This window comes from Somniosus microcephalus, chromosome 11 (genome assembly GCF_052327205.1).
Source record: "Somniosus microcephalus isolate GS21.2 chromosome 11, FLI_Smic_1.0, whole genome shotgun sequence".
Classification (NCBI taxonomy): domain Eukaryota; kingdom Metazoa; phylum Chordata; class Chondrichthyes; order Squaliformes; family Somniosidae; genus Somniosus; species Somniosus microcephalus.
The window spans coordinates 72859713-72879681 of record NC_140997.1 but is presented as its reverse complement, the minus strand read 5'-3'; the positions used below and the strand labels follow the sequence as shown (position 1 = coordinate 72879681).

At 43.2% G+C, this 19969-nt stretch overlaps 1 protein-coding gene across 16 annotated transcripts in view; it reads left to right on the top strand.

Annotated features, from left to right (window-relative positions):
- Positions 1-10909, top strand: part of mettl22 (methyltransferase 22, Kin17 lysine) — a 135275-nt gene extending 124366 nt beyond the window's left edge. For 10 of the 16 annotated variants that reach the window (XM_086000879.1, XM_086000876.1, XM_086000884.1 and 7 more), the window contains 3 exons: positions 4810-4886; positions 9130-9282; positions 10756-10909. In XM_086000879.1, the coding sequence (XP_085857005.1) occupies positions 4810-4886; positions 9130-9241 (189 nt within the window). In that variant the 3' untranslated portion in view covers positions 9242-9282; positions 10756-10909. Of the gene's footprint in view, positions 1-4809; positions 4887-8718; positions 8763-9129; positions 10453-10755 lie in introns of those variants that run through there. The other 6 variants (XM_086000875.1, XM_086000878.1, XM_086000888.1 and 3 more) reach the window with 5 other exon arrangements.
- Positions 10910-19969: the final 9060 nt, after the last annotated feature.

Below are 19969 nucleotides of genomic sequence, written 5' to 3'. Positions count from 1 at the left end.
CATTCCTTGGTGTTCTTTGCCCTTGTGTATCACCTTGACTTTTATCTTTCCGATGGGGTATACTCTTTGCCCCGTGTATGTCTGCAATACTATCTCCGTATCCCGTAGGGGAATATGTGTGAATAACCTTTTGTAATCTTGCTTATTCATGACCGTCAACGCCGATCCGGTGTCCAATTCCATCTTCACTTGGACTCCTGCTATCTGCAGTGTGACCCAGATAGTTTGTCGGTCAGCTTCCTTACTCACATTGTGAATTCTCAGACTACCCAGTTCCTTGCTGTTGGAGTCTGAATCCGAATTCTGTTCATCCGAACTCTTCTCAGCCACCTTATGTACCTTTCTGCACTTTTCCTGCGGTGACTTTTTGTTGCTGGTCTTCTTTCCTGACCGGCATACTTTAGCTATGTGACCAAGCTTGCCACATTTTCTACATTCCTGGTTTTTAAACCAGCATTGGTGCTGATCGTGTGTTGTCTTTCCACAACGATAACATTTCGTTGTACCCAAAGCCATTAGATCTACGCTGAGTACCGCTGCCTTCAGCTGCATTTCCGCAGTGCCTCTCGCTGTGGCTTCGTGCGATGCTGCAATAGTGACAGCCTTATCAAGTGTAAGATCATTCTCTTCAAGCAGCCGCTTTTGTGTTCCTTCTTTCGACAATCCACACACGAATTTGTCTCTCAGTGCCTCTGTCAGTCTTTCCCCAAACTGACAGTATTTCGCTAGCTTACGCAGTTCAATTAAATACTCCGCGTTGCTTTCCTCTTTCCGTTGCGTTCTCGCATAAAATTTAAATCGTTCCGCTAACATCAGCGGTGTGGGGTTCAAATGATTCTTCAGGACAGCAACAATATTAGCGAAAGTCTGATCCGCCGGTTTAGCTGGTGATAGAAGATGCTTCAATAGCCCGTATGTCTTCGCACCCATTGAGTTTAGTAAGGTTAGTGCTTTATCTTCATCTGATATTTTATTTGCCTTACAATATATCTCTATGCATTCTACATACGTGGCCCAATCTTCAACATCGGGATCGAAATCGTTGATGTTACCACGCTTAGGCATCCTCGCAATCTTCTTGAGAAACAAAAAGAAATTTTTCTTTTTTTTTCCAAAATGGTGGTTTCCCGCGCTTGTCTTCTTCCCCCGCTGGCTATAATGGCGATTGCCGTATTGCTGCGTTCGCCCTCCCCAGCGGTTTTCAAATCGTGCCTCCCAGCCCCTCTTGCAGTCCGGTCCTTTCCCCCGGCTGCGGCTGAGTTCTCCGCGTTTTTTTTAATTTTCTCCCGCGCCTTACGCTGACCCGGTCGCTGCGCCTCGCGGCCTCGGTAGCTGCCCGGCCTTTTTCACCGGTCGCGGTCGAGCTCTCTCTCGACGCTGTTGCGTCTCCCAGCCCGCTTGCAGCCCGGTCTCTTTCACCGGCTGCGTTTGCATTCACCGCGGCTCCCGTGCCTTACGCTGCCCCAATCTCAGCGCCTCTGGCCCCGACTTCTGTCCGGTTCTTTTCCCCGGCCGTGGTCGAGTTCTCCGCCCTTATATCCTCCGTTTTTCCCTCCCCTACTTCACAGATCGGCTTACCCACCACCGTGATAGAAGGGATGATCACTGCCTGTTGCTGATGGAAGACTTCGTGTCAGGATTCTTCCTTTGCTCTTCAGACCTGCGTCTTTTCTCAGCAGGATGATGAGGGCGGATGCCTCCTCTCAACGCCCGTCAACTGCCTTGGATGTATCTCTGCCGCAGGGTAAGATCGTACTCGTCGCCACTGTTAAGTCTGTGTGTTATAATGAGAATTACTACACAGACTAACTTTTAACAGGTCTTTACTAGTCGAAGGTCCGGGCTGAACTGCCCAATAAATCATTACACAACACTTATATACCGGTGTGGTCACCACTGGTATTACAGTATACAGCAGCCAAGATAAAGTAGTGCATCTCTTAAAATAGTTCTCTTAAAGGTGGAACGGTTACATACACCACATCATCCACTCAGTATTTATGGCTGAAGATGGTTGAAAACGCTTCAGCCTTTTGCACTCGCGTGCTGGGCTCCGCAATCATTGAGGATGGGGATCATCCTCCTGGAGCCTCCTCCTCCCGTTAGTAGTTTAATTGGCCACCACCATTCACGCCTGGATGTGGCAGGACTACAGAGCTTTGATCCGTTGGTTGTGGGATCATGTAGCTCTATCAAGAGCAAGCTGCTTCTGCTGTTTAGCATTCATGTAGTCCTGTATTGACGCTTCCCAGGTTGGCACCTCATTTTTAGGTAAGCCTAGTGCTGCTCCTGGCATGCTCTTCTACACTCATTGAATCAGGGTTGGTCCCCTGACTTGATGGTAATGGTAGAGTGAGGGATATGCCGGGCCATGAGGTTACAGATTGTGGTGGAATACAGTTCTGCTGCTGCTTATGGCCCACAGTGCCTCATGGATACCCAGTTTGGAGCTGCTAGATCTGTTCTGAATCTATCTCATTTAGCATGGTGGTGCTACAGAACAAGATGGACGGTGTCCTCAGTGTGAAGACGGGACTTCGTCTCCACAAGGACTGTGTGGTGGTCACTGCTACCAATACTGTCATGGACAGATGCACCTGCAACAGGTAGATTGCTGAGGATGAGGTCAAGTATGTTTTTTTTCCCTCGCATTGGTTCTCTCACCACCTGCCGCAGGCCCAGTCTGGCAGCTAAGTCCTTCGGCCAGCTCAGTCAGTATTGGTGCTACCAAGCCACTCTTGATGACTGACAGTGAAGTCCCCCACCCAGAGCACATTATGTGCCCTTGCTACCCTCAGTGCTTCTTCCAAGTGGTGTTCAACATGGAGGAGTACTGGTTCAACAGCTGAGGGAGTCTGGGACATTGACTGAAAGGTATGATTCTGTGAGTATGACTGTCAGGCTGTTGCTTGACTAGTCTGTGGGACAGCTCTCCCAATTTTGGCACAAATCCCCAGATGCTAGTGAGGAGGGCTTTGCAGGATCGACTGGGCTGGGTGTGCCTCTGTCGTATTCGAAGCTGGTACCGAGGTCGATGCCAGGTGGTCCATCCGGTTTTGTTGTTCATAATTTTGGATATCCTATTTTTGAAAAAATTTCAAGGCCATGGAGAAGGCGCAGAAGCAATTAACTAAGATAATACTAGATATTAGAGCTGTTAGGAAGGATGAAGAAACTGGGGCTCTTTTCATTAAAATGAAGATTAAAAGGAGATCTGATAGAGATGCTTAAAATTATGAGGGTTATTGATTAAGTGAATCAGGAACAAAAATTCTACCAGTCAGAAAAATAAAGAAATGGGGAGAAATTCAGTGGCGCTACCTTTGGGGCGCTAACTTCGGGGCTCTACTTTTTTAGCGCCTCGCAAAAGTTAGCACCCCATGCCGTAAATTCAGTGGTAGCGCCCCAAGCAGTAGGCGGTGCGCTACTGCAAGCGACCCCCCCCCCCTTCTTGGGGTGCTACCAGTGAATTTTGCGGCGTTACGTTCAACAGTGCCACGCACTTCGGCACATAGCGCTGCAGTATTGCAGGCCTCCCTCCCCTGATTAAAGGGGAGGGGCCTAGCACCACGTGCACCAGGGCCCTGCTGGACCATCAGGGAGTGGGGTGCTGGGAAAACAGCCCAGCACTCGAGTGCTGGACTGAACGATCGCAGCCGACACCCCAAAGAAAAAGGGGAAGGCGGCAGGTGCTGGCAGTAGGCCCCAAAAAAATGGCCGCCTGACAGCTGCCCTTTAACTTCTGCCACCGTGGCTGTAAAAACGCCACTCTGAACCTGTCTGACATATCGTCTGGCGATAGGTCAGGGATGCAACCGAGACGAAGCGCGCGGCGATGATGTCATCAGCGCAGCACCGCGGAGTGCTACCGGCTACCACTAACCTCCCGTTGAATTTCGCAGGAGGCGTTGGCGGCGCACACCCAGGCTCCCCAGGGGTGCTAACGGGAGGTGTAAAGCAACCAAATTTTCCCCCCAAAGAACTTGCATTTCTCTTGTGCCTTTCACAGCCTCAAGATACCCCAAAATGCTTCATAGCCAATTTAGTGTAGTCACTGTTATGGAGGGAAATGCAGCAGCCAATTTGCACACAGCAAGGTTCCACAAACAGCAATAAAATAAGTAAGTCAGTAACTAAAGGGCATACATTTTTAAGATTATCGCCAGAACAAGGAAAATGGTTGTTAGGACATGGAATGCCCTACCGAAAACAATCATAGAATTTAAAAAGGAAATGGATAAATATTTGAAAAGCAAGAAAAAATTTTATGGGGAAAGGGTAGGGCAATAGGACTAAATGGATGGCTCTTTTAAAGAGCTGGCACAGACGTGATGAGCAGAATAGCGGCCTCCTGTGCAATTCCTGTGATCCTCTGTCTTTCCTCATCTTATTTTGAGTTCTTTGATTTTAATTTTTTTTAATGAATTAACTGTTGAAAGCAAAAAGAAAATGTTCCAATTAGTGTGTGTGTGTCCTCCCCTCCCTGGCACTGAATGAACTAGCACAAGCAAGAACATACGAAATAGGAGCAGGAGTAGGCCATTTGGCCCCTCGAGCCTTGATCTTCTACCTCATCTCCACTGTCCTTTCCCACCCTCTGAGTGAAGAAATTTCTCATCTCAGTCCTAAATGGCCGACCCCTTATTCTGAGACTGTGACCCCTGGTTCTAGACTCCCCAGCCAGGGTAAACATCCTCCCTGCATCTACCCTGTCGAGCCCTGTAAGAATTTTGTATGTTTTAATGAGATCACCTCACATTCTTCTAAACTCGAGAATATAGGCCTAGACTCATCAATCTCTCCTCCTAGGACAATCCCTGCTTCCCAGGAATCAATCTGGTGAAGCTTTGTTCCACTCCCTCTATGGCAAGTATATCCTTCCTTAGGTAAGGAGACTGTACACAATGCTTTCCTAATTGCTTGCTGTATCTGCATGTTAACTTTGTGATTTGTGTACAAGAACACCCAGGTCCCTCTGAACACCAGCATTTCCCAATCTCTCACCATTTTAAAAAGTACAGGAAACTTTGGTTTATCCGGAGGTTAACTGTCCAGAATGCTCGAGCCACCGGCAAAAATCAGGAGCCGTTTCGTTAGGTTTTTTTTCTTTTCGTTGCTTTTTTTTCCCACCAGTCAGGCTCTGCAAGGTCTCTCTGAAGCTGTTGCTAAGCTACAGAGACGCTTGCAAGGTACGGCCGACTGTTTAGAAGCTGTAAAGCAACAGGGTTTTTTGCCAGATACGGAGCTCAAAATCTCCGTATGTTTCAACATTAGCGCTGGTTTGTCCGGCAGTTTTGATGGGACGGCAACAGCTTGGTCCCGTTGGTGCCGGATAGCACAAAGTTTCCTGTACTCTGCTTTTCTATTTTTCCTACCAAAGTGGATAACTTCACATTTCTCCACATTATATTCCATTTGCCACGTTCTTGCCCACTTGCTTAGCCTGTCTATATCCTGTTGAAGCCTCCTTCCATCCTCCTCACAACTTGCATTCCCACCCAGCTTTGTATCATCAGCAAACTTGGATATATTACATTTGGTCCTCTCAGCCAAATCATTGATGTAGAATGTGAATAGCTGAGGCCCAAGCACTGATCCTTGCGGTACCCCCACTAGTTACAGCCTGCTAACCTGAAAATGACCCATTTATTCCTACTGTTTTCTGTCCGTTAACCAATCCTCAATCCATGCTAGTGTATTACCCCCATCCCATGAGCCCTAATTTTGTTTAATAACCTCTTTTGTGGCACCTTATTGAATGCCTTCTGAAAATCAAAATACACCACATCCACTGGTTCCCCCTTATCTATTCTGCTAGTTACAACCTCAAGAAACTCTTAACAGATTTCTCAAACACACTTTTCCTTTTATAAATCTGTGTTGACTCTGCCCAATCATATTATTTTCTAAGTGCCCTGTTACCATGTCCTTAATAATAGATTCTAGCATTTTTCCTACTAATGTCAGGTTAACTAGTCTGTAGTTCCCCGTTTTCTCTCTTCCCTCCTTTCTTAAATAGTGGGGTTACATTTGCTACCTTCCAATCTGCGGGAACTGTTCCAGAATCTATGGAATTTTGGAAAATGACAACCAATACATCCACTATCTCTATAGCCACCTCTTTCAAAAACCCTAGGGTATAGGCCATCAGGTCATGGGGATTTATTGGCTTTCAATCCCATTAATTTCTCCAGTACTTTTTTTTTTTTTACTAATTTCTTTCAGTTCCTCATTCTCGCTAGACCCTTGGTTCTCCACTATTTCCAGGAAGTTTTTTGCGTCGTCTTCCGTGAAGACAGACACCAATATTTGTTTAATTTCTCTGCCATTTCCTTATTCCCCATTATAATTTCTCCTGTCTCAGCCTGTAAGGGACCCACATTTACTTTTGCTAATCTTTTCCTTTTTACATACCCATAGAAGCTTTTACAGTCTGTTTTTATGTCTCTTGCTAGTTTACTCATTCTATTTTCCCTTTCTTTATCAACTTCTTGGTCCTCCTTTGCTGAATTCTAAAATCCTCCCCATCCTTGGGCTTACTACTCTTTTTGACAACATTATAAGCCTCTTCCTTTGATCTATTACTATCTTTAACTTCTCTTGTTAGCCATGGTTGGACCACTTTTGCTGTAGGGTTTTGTGCCTTAAAGGAATGTATATCTGTTGTAAATTGTGTATTCATTCTTTAAATGCTAGCCATTGCTATCATACCTTTTTAATGTAGTTTCTCAATCTACCGTAGCCAACTCGCCCCTCATACCTACGTAGTTTGCGTTATTTAGATTTAAGATTTTCAGATTTAACTGAATCACTTTCAAACTCCATGTACAATTCTACAATATTATGGTCACTCTTCCCTAAAGGCCCCTTTACTACAAGGATATTACTTAACCCTTTCTCGGTGCACAATACTAGATCTAAAATAGCCTGTTCCCTAGTTGGTTCCTCAACATACTGATCTAGAAAACTATCTTGCATACATTCCATGAATTCGTCCTCCACACTATTACTGCAAATTTGGTTTGCCTAGTCTATATGTAGATTAAAGACCCCATGATCACTGTATTACCCTTGTTACGTGCGCCTCTAATTTCTTGATTTATACTTGTTTTCTGCTGTTTGCTGTTTCTTGGCTCCTCCCAAACTGATTCTACGTCTTTATTTTCGGAGCTAAGATCCTTTCTCTCTACTGTCTTTATCCCATCCTTTATTATCAGACCTACCCCATCTCCTTTTCCATTTTGCCTATCTCTTCTAAAAGTTAAGTATTCTGGAATATTTCGTTCCCAACCTTGGCCACTTTGCAACCACGTCTCTGTTACGGCTATTAGATCAAACCTGTTCATTTCTATCTGCGCTATTAATTCATCTATGTTGTTGCAAATGCTTCATGCATTCAGATATGGTGCCTTTTAGTTCTGACATTTCTATTTTTCCCTGATGTCACCTTAGTCACTGATGACTTACTACCTTTGTTACTCTCTGTCCCTTCCTGACCCACTCTGCTCTAGAGCCTTGACATTTCTCTTGCTGCTTTTAAATTTACTCTTTCCTGAATCCTCCCACCCCCACTACATTAGTTTAAAGCCCTGTCTACTGCCCTAGTTATTTGGTTCGCCAGGACAGTGGTCCCAGCCCAGTTTAAGTGAAGCCCACCCCAATGGAACAGCTCCCTCTTTCCCCAGTGCTCCATGAACTGAAACCCCTTCCTCCCACACCACTCTTTGAGCCACGCATTTAAACCTCTAATCTGTTTGTCCTTATGCCAATTTGCACGTGGCGCAAGGAGTTTTCCTTCAGGTATTAATTGTTGGAGATATGTTTTAAAATAAAAATTAAGTTTTACTTTTTCTTTATCTCTTTCTTTTCCCCCTTTCTTTCTCTTTCTGTACCTGATTTAACATTGAATTCCCCATTCTAACTTACACTTCCTTCTCAGTCTTTGTGTTGTTAATTTCAAAATCCTTCAATCTGATTGGTTAAGGAGATGCATAGTAGCTTTCCCTGTTATAACTACAGAAAATGCTGGAAAAACTCAGCAGGCCAGGCAACATCCGTGGAGAGAAAATATTTTGGGTTTGACCCGAAACGTTGACTCTCTCCTCTCCATGGATATTGCCTGGCCTGCTGAGTTTTTCCAGCATTTTCTGTTGTCAGATTTCCAGCATCTGCAGTATTTTGCTATCGTACTAGCTTTCCCTGTTCACTCAGATCCCAGATGCCCAGTAGAGGGCACTGCGCTGTTTCCATCTCCCACTTCCAGCAACTTGCAGGGCAAAATATCATCGCCATTAAACAGGAAGGGCAAGTCTAACTAACAGCGGGTGCCGTTCATTGCCCGGCCGCAGGAAATTTTGGGCCATACTACTTGACTTACAGTAAGCAATGATAAAACTTGACAAGTCACCAAGAAAATAATTTACTGAATTCTAGGGATTTTGTTAATTTAGCATAGAATAATTGCCAATTTCAGAGATCGCTTCTAGATTAATAGAAGCTAAAACATCAGGCTTTTTGAAATGCAGTTGTACGTTGAGATGTGAAAGCTAGCATACTGGAGGGGTGAGCTTCAATGGGCTCATCTTTATTTTCCTTATGTTCTAATGAAAACTTTTGAATCATTCATGCATTCTTAGTAAATACTTTTTGGATTAAACCCATCAATGTATTTCTCTAATTTTCACTTTTTGGTTCAGAAATATTATTGTTTTTTAACAGATAATGTATGCAAGACCATAGCTTTGTCACCTGGGATATGACTGGTACTGAGTATTCTAATAGTATACAAAATATATATGTAGAGTGTAGAAATAAAATTATCGAGGGGCAATTTTAAATTATAACACGAAGAGGCCTAGCTATTAAGACTTAACTATGAAAGCTACCATTACTTGAATGCCGATTGCCATCTTGTGGTAGTGTATTATCACTACTCTTACATATTTTATAGAACAAGGGTTATAATATTTCTAACTGCTTGCAAGGAGATAGCACAACTGAATTATGTTAAATGTGATGTAATTTATACAATACTAATTCTTGAATTTGCTTGTCTTTTGTTGAAAAGCCATGTTTTTTTAATTTTCCTTTTCAATAGTGTATTGATTTTTTTGTGATTGTTCCTTACAGGAACTGTGGAAAATTATTGCTGAGCCACTTATCAACAACACGCAGCAATGAAATGGCTATTGTAATTGAAAATGCATGCAGAGGAGTGCTGTTTATTGCTGTAGTTTATTAAAAACTTCAGCAGAAAAAGAAACCATGCCATCTATTTTAATAGTAAGCTGCAGTACCTGCCTTACATTGTTCAAAACTATATCAAACTAGCATGGAAATTATTTTATACAGTGTACGAACATGTGTTTGAATCACATTCCACCGCTGTTTTAACAGATACCGACTTTTATAATGAGTGATTCAATGCCTCCAGTAAAATAGTGGAGAGAAATTTTATACTGTAAAAATACTTAACAGATTATATCAAATTCTTCCACTAATTTAACATTATCCTGTTATTGTAAGAGGACTACCATCTCTAAAATAACAGAGGAATTTGCTATAAGCACATCATTATGATATTTCTTATAGTAATTTCCATGCTAAAATCTTTACCAATAAAATGTATGTCATTTTTTCACTCTTGCAATTCCCACCTTTTTAAAAAAAAACACACAGTAGTGAAATATATTCCAAAAAAGAAATGGGGGATTTTTTTTAGACAAAGGATTTCAGTTGCTAGTAAACTTTAGCATATTGAGTCAAAGCAGTTACTCATAGAATCATACAGCAGAGGAGACCATTCAACCCATTGTGCTGGCGCCAGCTCTTTGAAAGAGCTATCCATTAATTCCCACATCCCTGCTCTTTCCCCATAGTGCTGCAAATTTTTCCTTTTCAATGATTTATCCAATTCCCTTTTTGAAAGTTACTATTGAATCTGCTTCCACCACCCTTTCAGGTAGTGCATTCCAGATCATCATAACTGGTCGTGTAAAAATAATACCCCTCACTTTCTCCCCCCCCCCCCCCCCCCCCCCCCCCCGGTTATTTTGCCAATTATCTTAAATCTGTGTCCTTTGGTTATCGACCTTCCTGCCAGTGGAAACAGTTTCTCCCTATGTACTCTATCAAAACACTTCCTAATTTTGAAAGCTTCTTAAATCTTCCCTTAACCTTCTCTGCTCCAAGGAAAACAATCTCAGCTTCTCTAGCCTCTCCACATAGCTGAAATCCCTCTTCCCTGGAACAATTCTAGCAAATTTCCTCTGCACCCTTTCCAAGGCCTTGGCATCCTAATACAGCTGCAACTAAACATTTAACTATTAACTGAATGGTAACGTAATTTATTGTGAGCGAGTTTACTTTAAACTGGGATGTACTTTGTACAAATATATTTTATGAATGCAGTGCAGTTCTATTTTGGTAATAAAGATTTTTTTTTAAATGCAATGTTTCTTATCCTGCTGATTACCACCTACCGCCCTCCCTCACCTGATGAATCCGTACTCCTCCATGTTGAACACCACTTTGAAGAAACACTAAGGGTAGAAAGGGCACAGAATGTACTCGGTGAGGGACTTCAGTGTCCATCACCAAGACTGGCTCAGATTCCCCAACTAATGAGGCTTTAGCAGAGACAAAAATCTGATTGTTGAATGAGAGTATCGTAGCATCGCAACAGTCTGACCATAGATGAGCGGGCGCCATTGTATGCAGGCCAGCCCTGATCTGTTCTCCTGTTCCTTTTAATAGGTCTGAGCTTGTTGATTCACCCGACAGGGAAATCGTTTGAGACGTTAAAGATCCCATGGCACTATTTCGAAGAAGAGCAGGGGTGTTATTCCTGGTGTCCTAGCCAATATTTATCCCTCAATCAACATCAATAAAATAGATTATCTGGTCATTATCACATTGTGGTTTGTGGGAGCTTGCTGTGTGCAAATTGGCTGCCGAGTTTCCTACATTACAACACTGACTACACTTTAAAAAGCACTTTATTGGCTGTAAAGCGCTTTGGGACGTCCGGTGGTCATGAAAGGCACTATACAAATCCAAGTCTGTCTTTCTTTCAGATGGGTCCGCTAGCTTCTCACTACCAGGCCTTTGGGGGGACGCGGAAGCCAATGGGGGGAAAGTGAATGGGGAGTTAAGGGTGAGGTGGGGAGGATAGAGGGGTAGAACAGGCAGTTCAAAGGGAAAAATCTAGGGGTAGTGATGGGAATGGTTAGGGGATACAATGGAAGCGAGAGGATAGGGGGAAGCGAGAGTAATTGGGGGGGGCGAGGAGAGGGGGTGGTGGGGGGGGGGCGAGGAGAGGGGGGGTGAGGAGATGAGGAGGGAGACACTTTGGCCACATTTTCCTTGCACCCTCACATCAAATGCAGCCTGAAGCTGTTGGTGGCTTTTTACCTCACCACCCTCTTCCATCTGAAGGGAAAGAAGAATTAAGGAAAGAGAAGCAGGAAACAAGAGAAAAGAAAGGGACAGAAGTAAAAGAGGAGAAAGCGAGCACAGTAACACAAAGCAGAGACAGATATGAGGGTGACCATATTTTACAACTAACCATGTGCAATTCCACGAGAAATCAATATATTCTTCGAAATCAATGCTCTGGAAACCAATTATAGAAATGATCCCTAAAAGTATGAAAGCACGGAAACTCCTACCTTATTAAGAATTCCCAAATATCAAACAAACCCTATCTTGAATTCTCTCCTACTTTTCCAACAAATGCCCCCTCTTGCAGTTGGAGGGGTTTGATACATTTCTCTATTTCAAGAATACTCAAAACTTTCTGTTGATTTAAATTGTACAGGTTATTCTCAATTACATTTATAGTGAGCATATATCTGTATAGCTTCATAATGCATCTAAATATAGCAAGCTATTAGTTACATAAATCAATTAATTGATAAAATCACATACAATGGCGCGCAATAATACAAAATTCACAGCAAATCAAATTCATGACATATCAATTGGAATACCAAAGTTACAGGTAATATATGAATAAATGTTAATTAACTTCAGTGGCACTAATCATCCTAATACAGCATATAATGGATAGTAGGACTAAGTATAAATGATTGGGATCCGTCCCCTCGGAAAAGTCTCACCTCACTGCTTCTAACCGTGCTGAGTCCCAATGCCAGGATTGTTTCACAATGGATAACAGAACGCTTAATTATGTAAACTTGAGAGAGCACAATTAGCTTTGATGACATTTTAGTTGATTGTCTCCCTAATTTCACAACAACTTTATGTATCCTCTTTTTGTCCTTCAAAGCCTCAATTAATTAAGGTGTGGAGATGCCGGAGTTGGACTGGGGTGGACAAATGTAAGAAGTCACACAACACCAGGTTATAGTCCAACAGCTTTATTTGAAATCACAAGCTTTCGGAGCGCTGCTCCTTCGTCCGGTGAAGAAGGAGCAGCGCTCCGAAAGCTTGTGATTTCAAATAAAGCTGTTGGACTATAACCTGGTGCTGTGTGACTTCTTACATCAATTAATTAACTTATACTGTTTGAACCACCTTTTATTACAGATGACTGATATTTTGATCCAGTAGACCATGTGTGCCATTTTGCTCAACAACAACAACTTGTATTTATATAGCGCCTTTAACATAGTAAATTGTCCAAAGGCACCTCACAGGAGCATTATCAAACAAAATGTGATGCTGAGCCACATTAGGAGATAATTAGGGCAGATGACCAAAAGCTTGGTCAAACAGGTTTTAGGGAACGTCTTAAAGGAGGATAGAGAAGCAGAGAGATTTAGGGAGGGAATTCCAGAGCTTAGGGCCTCTGCAGCTGAAGGCACAGCCGCCAGTGCTGGAGCGATTAAAATCCAGGATGCACAAGAGGCCAGAATTGGAGGAGCACAGATATCTCTGGTTGTGGGACTGGAGGAGTTTATAGAGATGGGGCGGGGCGAGGCCACAAACGGATTTGAAAACATGGATGAGAATTTTAAAATCGAGGCATTGCTTAACCAGGAGCCAATGAAGGTCAGCGGGGACAGAGGTGGTAGGCGAACGGGACTTGGTGCAAGTTAGGATACGGGTGGCGGAGTTTTGGATGAGCTTAAGATTATGGAGGGTGGAAGATGGGAGGCTGGCCTGGAGAGCACATGATCCTTTCCAACTAGGTCAGAGTTTCTTTACCCTTTTAATGTTGCACCTGTAAATAATGTTGCACCTGTAAATAAAGTAGAACACTTATCTCCCACTTGGTGCTCTTTTTGATAGAATTTTCTATTATAGTAATTGTTTCTACCTGCAGCTTCTCCTAATTATTTTTTGCAAAGTCCAAGACTGCTCTGTGATGTTGCTGTAACTGCACCACCTATTGGAGTCCTGTAACCATGTTTGTCAATGTCTACTTCTGCAGTACTGTACAAGAGATGAATGGGTAAGACCATTTGTCTACCAATCATCAGTTTGAATTGTGCTACTCCTGTGGGCTTGTTGAAAATGGCCATAATAGCCATCAACAATTTAACATACCACTGTTTTCCTTTTAAGGGATATATATTTCTTCAACATGCTTATCAACGTTTGTTTTTGCATGCTAAACTTGTTGAGCGGATTGGGGGTGGTGAGTTAATCGTAACTTTCTTTTCACCCCCAGAGAGTCCCATATTTTCCAAGTTAATTCTGTAATAACAACTTATATTTATATAGTGCCTTTAACATAATAAAACATCCCAAGGTGCTTCACGGGAGTGTTATCAAAAAATTTTTTGACACCAAGCCATATAAGGAGATGTTAGGGCAAATGACCAAAAGCTTGGTCAAAGAGGTAGATTTTAAGGAGCATCTTAAAGGAGGAAAGAGTAGTGGAGAGGCGGAGAGATTTAGGGAGGGAATTCCAGAGCTCAGGACCCAGGTAGCTGAAGCCATGACCGCCAATGGTGGAGCATTTAAAATCGGGGATATTCAAAAGGCCAGAATAGGCAGTGCGCAGAGGTCTAGGGGGATTTTAGGGCTGTAGAAGATTAGGAGGGGCGAGGCCATGGAGGGATTTGAAAACAAGGATGAGAATTTCAAAATCGAGGCATTTCTTAACTGGGACCCAATGTAGATTAGCGAACACAGGGGAGATGGGTGAGCGGGACTTGGTGCGAGTTAGCACACGGGCAGCAGAGTTTTGGATGACTTCAAATTTATGGAGGGTAGAATTAGGGAGGCTGGCCAGGAGTGCATTGGAATAGTCAAGTCTAGAGGTGATAAAGGCATGGATGAGGGTTTCAACAGCAAATAAGTTTAGGTACAGGCAGAGATGGGCAATATTACGAAGGTGGAAATGGGTAGTCTTAGTGATAGAATGGATAGGAAGCTCAATTCGTGATCAAATATAACACCAAGGTTGCGAACAGACTTTGTCAGCTTTAGACAGTTGCCGGGGAGAGAGATCGAATCACTGGAAAGGGAACGGAGTTTGCGGTGTGAACCAAAGACAATGGTTTCGATCTTCCCGAAATTTAATTGGTGCTGGACGTCGGCCAAGCAGTCTGATAGTATAGAGACAGTGGAGGGTTCGAGAGAGGTGGAGGAGAGGTCGAGTTGGGTATCATCAGCGCACATGTGAAAACTCCTGTCGTGTTGCCGGATGATGTCGCCAAGGGGCAGCATGTAGATGAGAAATAGGAGGGGGCCAAAGATAGATCCTTGGGGGACACCAGAGGCGACAGTGCAGGATCGGGAAGAGAAGCCACTGCAGGTGATTCTATGGTTACGGCTGGAAAGATAGGAATGAAACCAAGCGAGTGCCGTCCCACCGAGCTGGATGACGGTGGAGAGGTGTTGGAGCAGAATTTTGTGGTCACCCATGTCAAAGGCTGCAGACAGGTCCAGAAGGATGAGAAGGGATAGATTACCTTTGACGCAGTCAATTAGGATGTAATTTGTGACCTTGGTAAGAGCAGTTTCAGTACTGTGGCAGGGGCGGAAGCCTGATTGGAAGGATTCAAACAAGAAGTTCTGGGAAATATGGGCACGGATTTGGGAGGCGACAACACATTCAAGAACTTTGGGGAGGTTAGAGATGGGGCGATAGTTTGCAAGGACAGAGGGGTCAAGGGTTGTTTTTTTGAGGAGGGGGTGATGGCAGATTTGAAGGAAATGGGGACAATAGCAGAGGAGAGAGAATCGTTGACAATATCCGGGAGCCAGGAAGGAAAGTTGGGTTGTCAGCCATTTAGTAGGAATAGGGTCAAGAGAGCAGGAGGTAACTCGATTGAATTCTACTGTCAAGAGCAATCCCCATCTCCTAAGTACATGGTTAATCAGTAAAATTGCAGTGATTTCTGTGCGATCCCTAGCAACAGCCAAACATTCAATCCATTTTGTGAATAAGCACGTGACCATGAGGAGGTACTTATTTCATCTGGCAGAACTACCCGGTCTGATTAAATACCTGACAAGTGGTATGCTAACTTCTGGTCTTGTGATGGATTTAGCTGAGGCGGGGGCTGAAATTTGCAACAAATAGAACAATTCTTGACATGAGTATCTACATCTTGAAGCACATGAGGCTAACGAGCATTCTGATTTAAAGTCACTTTGGTGGTCCCTTTGCCATGATAAGCTCCACATGGTTTGTCATGTACATGTTGTAACATTGTCTCAGTACTCAATAGGAACTACTCTGACTTGCTTCCCCTTCCTGTACCACATAGATTAAGAGGATGTATATAATAGAAAGTCATATTTGCAATATATGACCTACAATTCCTTGTTAGCCTCCAGATCTACAAGAACAATAGGATATGCCTATGCATCCTGGATTTTAATGTATGTTTTGCCAACAAACTTTTCATCCAATTATAAATAACAACAGAAAATGCTGGAAAAACTCAGCAGGTCAGGCAACATCCGTGGAGAGAAATTTGAGTTGACGTTTCGGGTCGAGCCCTTCTTCAAAACTGGAAAGAAAAGAAAATAGATCAAAGGCAGGGCTGCGATCGGACAAAAGAAGTGAAAGAAACAAAAGAAGTAAAAGAGACAATGAAAGGTATTAGAAGCTAGATGAGATGGTAATAGGCTGAGGTTAGGTGTAAAGTGTACTGGCAGGGCAAGAGATAGCTGCCAGGTGTGAGAGAGAAACAAAAGGAAAGGGGGGGGAGGGGAAAGGAGTGGAAAAATTACAAGAAAAATGTAATAGGGGCCGAGGTTATGATCTGAAATTGTTGAACTTGATATTGAGTCCGGAAGGTTGCAGAGTGCCTAATCGGAAGGTGAGGTGCTGTTCTTCGAGTTTACGTTGAGCTTCCGTGGAGCAATACAAGAGGCCAAGGATGGTGAGGCCCAAGTGGGAATGGAGCAGTGAATTAAAATGACAGGCAACCGGAAGCTCGGGGTCACCCTTACGGACTGAACGGAGGTGTTCCGCAAAGCGGTCACCCAATCTGCGTTTGGTCTCCCCAATGTAGAGGAGACCGCATCGTGAGCAGCGAATACAGTATACTAGATTGCGAGAAGTACAAGTAAATCGCTGTTTCATCTGGAAGGGGTGTTTGGGGCCCTGGACAGTGAGAAGGGGGGAGGTATAGGGGCAGGTGTTACATCTCCTCCGCTTGCACGGGAAGGTGCCAGGCAAAGGGGAAGGGCTGTTTGGGGTGATAGAGGAGTGGACTAGGGTGTCTCGGAGGGAGCAGTCCCTACGGAATGCTGAGGGGGGAGGGGAGGGGAAGATACGTTTGGTGATGGGATCACTGGAGGCAGCGGAAATGCCAGAGGATGATCTGTTGAATGTGGAGGCTGGTGGGGTGAAAGGTGAGGACAAGGGGACAATTGCTTTAAAAGCAGATCTCCATCTGGTTTATATTCTTATGTATCTCAATAACACAGTACAATAGTGGCTCTGTTCACTATGGTATGATGTAACTTTCAGTTTTGGATTGAATATTTAGCCTTGGCTTGATGCAGGCAGCATTTGTATGCATTTGTGTTCAAAAAAAAATCTTCCCTCATATCAATGGAACTTAGCTTTAGCTTTTAGTGAGTCATCTGTGATTGTCTTTTGTTTCTGGTTCTTTGGGTTTCATCGCTCTTTCTTCTAGCTTATTCTGTGGTATGTAAATAGAAATGTTATGATCAGTTAAACAGGCACAGAATGGACCTGTAAATATTGCAAGTAAAATGATACAAAGGCAATTCCTCTTTGTGCTCAATTGCAATTGGGGAATAGGCTTTGTAGGGTTTCTTTGTTGTAATTTTTGCCATTCATTTTAGTACTGTTTTTATTGCAGGTTTTTCAATATTCCTGATAATTTTATTAATATATTTTTAGGGCACATTTTTATTTACTCCTTATGCTTTTAAATCTCTCAAAAACAGCCCATTAATCCACTAAGTCACTGGACAATAAGTGAAGGATTTACAGGACTTCAGTTGAATGAGAACATGAGATGCAAATAAAGTGCAAGAAAGCTAGGGTTCGGTATCCTGACAAACATATGCTGAGGAACCAGATGAACCCTTAATTCCCTCCTGTAAGTCCTTATTAAGGAACCGTCTGGAGTGTTACCTTCCAGCGTAGGTCTAGGGATGAATGATGCCTTACTCAATGCACTGAATTGTCTTTCATTAATCAGTTCAGATTGAAATCAATTTAATTTAGTAACCCTCAATTAGGTGACCTTTGAGCTGCTGAGTGAACTAATCATTTCTTGCAAAATCATCAAAGAAGAAGCCAAACCACAAATCACGCACTAAACAGTTTTTTTTTTGGTTCTAAGTCACAAGATAAAGTTAAAGTTAGATACACAAACGCTTAATAGGCTTGAATAAATGTACTGAGCGTTTCCTAATAGTTGAGTAGCAAATCATTAATGGACAAACTTACTTAACAGAATGAGCACCTAAGGTTACACAGGCAATTCAGTGAATCACGGTAAATCACGAGCAGCATGGTTGGCCCATTCTTTATTCCCAGGGACGCAGGCGTTAGCTTCTGGAGTATTGATCGATGAACCCCTATGTAGCAGGATTATCTATTTCACTTGCACTTTTGGTTCCAATTAAACAACATTACACACGGTTGACGGTGAGCTGGCTTCCCTCTCACCTTTCCAAATCTCTGACTATTTCCAATTGAATGACGCTCTTGTCTCTGCCTGTGACAGACTAGAGTCACCACAATTTAGCTTCAACCTCTGCCACTCCTTAAAGGTACCTTGTACTGATAAGGGTATCTCTATACCTGCTAGGTAAAAGTTATTGCAGAAGAATAGAAGAAATAAAAGTCTTCTGCTGGTCAGAGAGACTAAGAAGGACTGCTACTTCTACCAAAGACAAAGAAAATCTCTGCTTCTGAGCGACCCGTGTGTCTGAAGGGCTCGTCCCTTTTTGTGTCACTCTTCCCCAACAAGTCAGTACTGAAGCATAGATTGCCAGTCAGGTTGCCTCCACTTTTACAAATCTCACCACCTTACAGCCTTACTATTAACAAAATGACCGACACAAATACAGGAAACTCTCGTTTAAACGGCACCTAAATATCCGGAATTCTCTATTAACCGGCAAAATTCTTGCTCCGAAAACAACACCTCAATAACCGGCAATGTTGCCGAGTCCGAGTCTCCCATGGTGGCTGAGTTAGTCAGTGGGGATAGTTCTCCAAACTGCCACTACTCGGCCTCTTGGCGCTATTGGATGTTCGGAGCACCTCAAAAACCCTGTATCAGGAGTCTGACTCTCCCACGCTGCCGGTAGTCTCTTCTGAGCCACCATTTTACAGGGGTACTGTGTGTCTCCCACGCTGCTGGTAGTCATTGGATTGCATTATGGAAATCCCAAAAGTTGGTCCAAGCAAAAGGAAGAGAGTGGTGTTAACTTTAAAACAGAAAATCGACATATGCCAATGACTAGAAAGGGGAGCGAAGTGAATCAACATTATGAATGAATTCAAAATCGGTTCGTCAACAATCTACGACATCAAATCGCAGAAGGATAAGCTGCTCAAGTTTTATTCAAGCTCGGAGACATCTAAGAGTGTAGAGAAATGGCGTACGCTTCGTAAGCCTAAGCTTGAAGAGCTGAATACCGTACTTTATGAGTGGTTTTCTCTTAAGCGTTCAGAGGGTGTTCCGATTTCTGGACCCATGCTAATCGAAAAAGCGAAGAATTTCTACGCAAAGATGGAGCTCACTAACAAGTGTGCTTTCTCTGAGGGATGGCTAACGTGCTTCAAGGTACGGCACGGGATACGACGACTCGATATTTCCGGGGAGAAGAAATCATCTGATCACGACGCCGCAGAAGAATACTGCGATTATTTCAATCGGATTGTGCAGCAACATGATTTGTCGCCAGCACAGCTATACAATGCCGATGAAACTGGCTTATTTTGGAGGTTTTTGCCAGAATCAACGCTTGCTGGGGCTAGTGAGGCTAATGCTTCAGATTACAAGAAAAATAAAGATCGTGTAACCGTGCTAACATGTGCGAACGCTGTTGGATCACACCGGGTTAAACTTCTTGTCATTAGGAAGTATAAAAATCCCCGTGCATTTAAAAATGTGAGGCACTTACCTGTTGAGTACAAAGCTCAAAGAAATGCTTGGATGGATAAGGAAATCTTTTCGAATTGGTTCCATCATATTTTTGTTCCATCTGTGAGGGAACATTTCCGTAGAATAGGGAAACCTGAAGATAGCAAATGCATTTTATTGCTTGATAATTGTAGAGCCCATCCGCATGAATCTAAGTTGGTTTCGGGAAATATTTTCACCATTTATTTGCCACCAAATGTAACTTCTCTCATACAACCCATGGACCAGGGCGTTCTCCAAAATCTCAAGTGTCATTACAAGAAAGACTTCCTACGTAAACTGATAAGCCAAGATGACCATACAGGTATTCACGCATTTCAGAAGGAATACAATCTTAAAGATGCCATCTTTAATGTTGCATGTTCCTGGAACTTGGTGAAAGGACACACTTTGAGACAAGCCTGGTG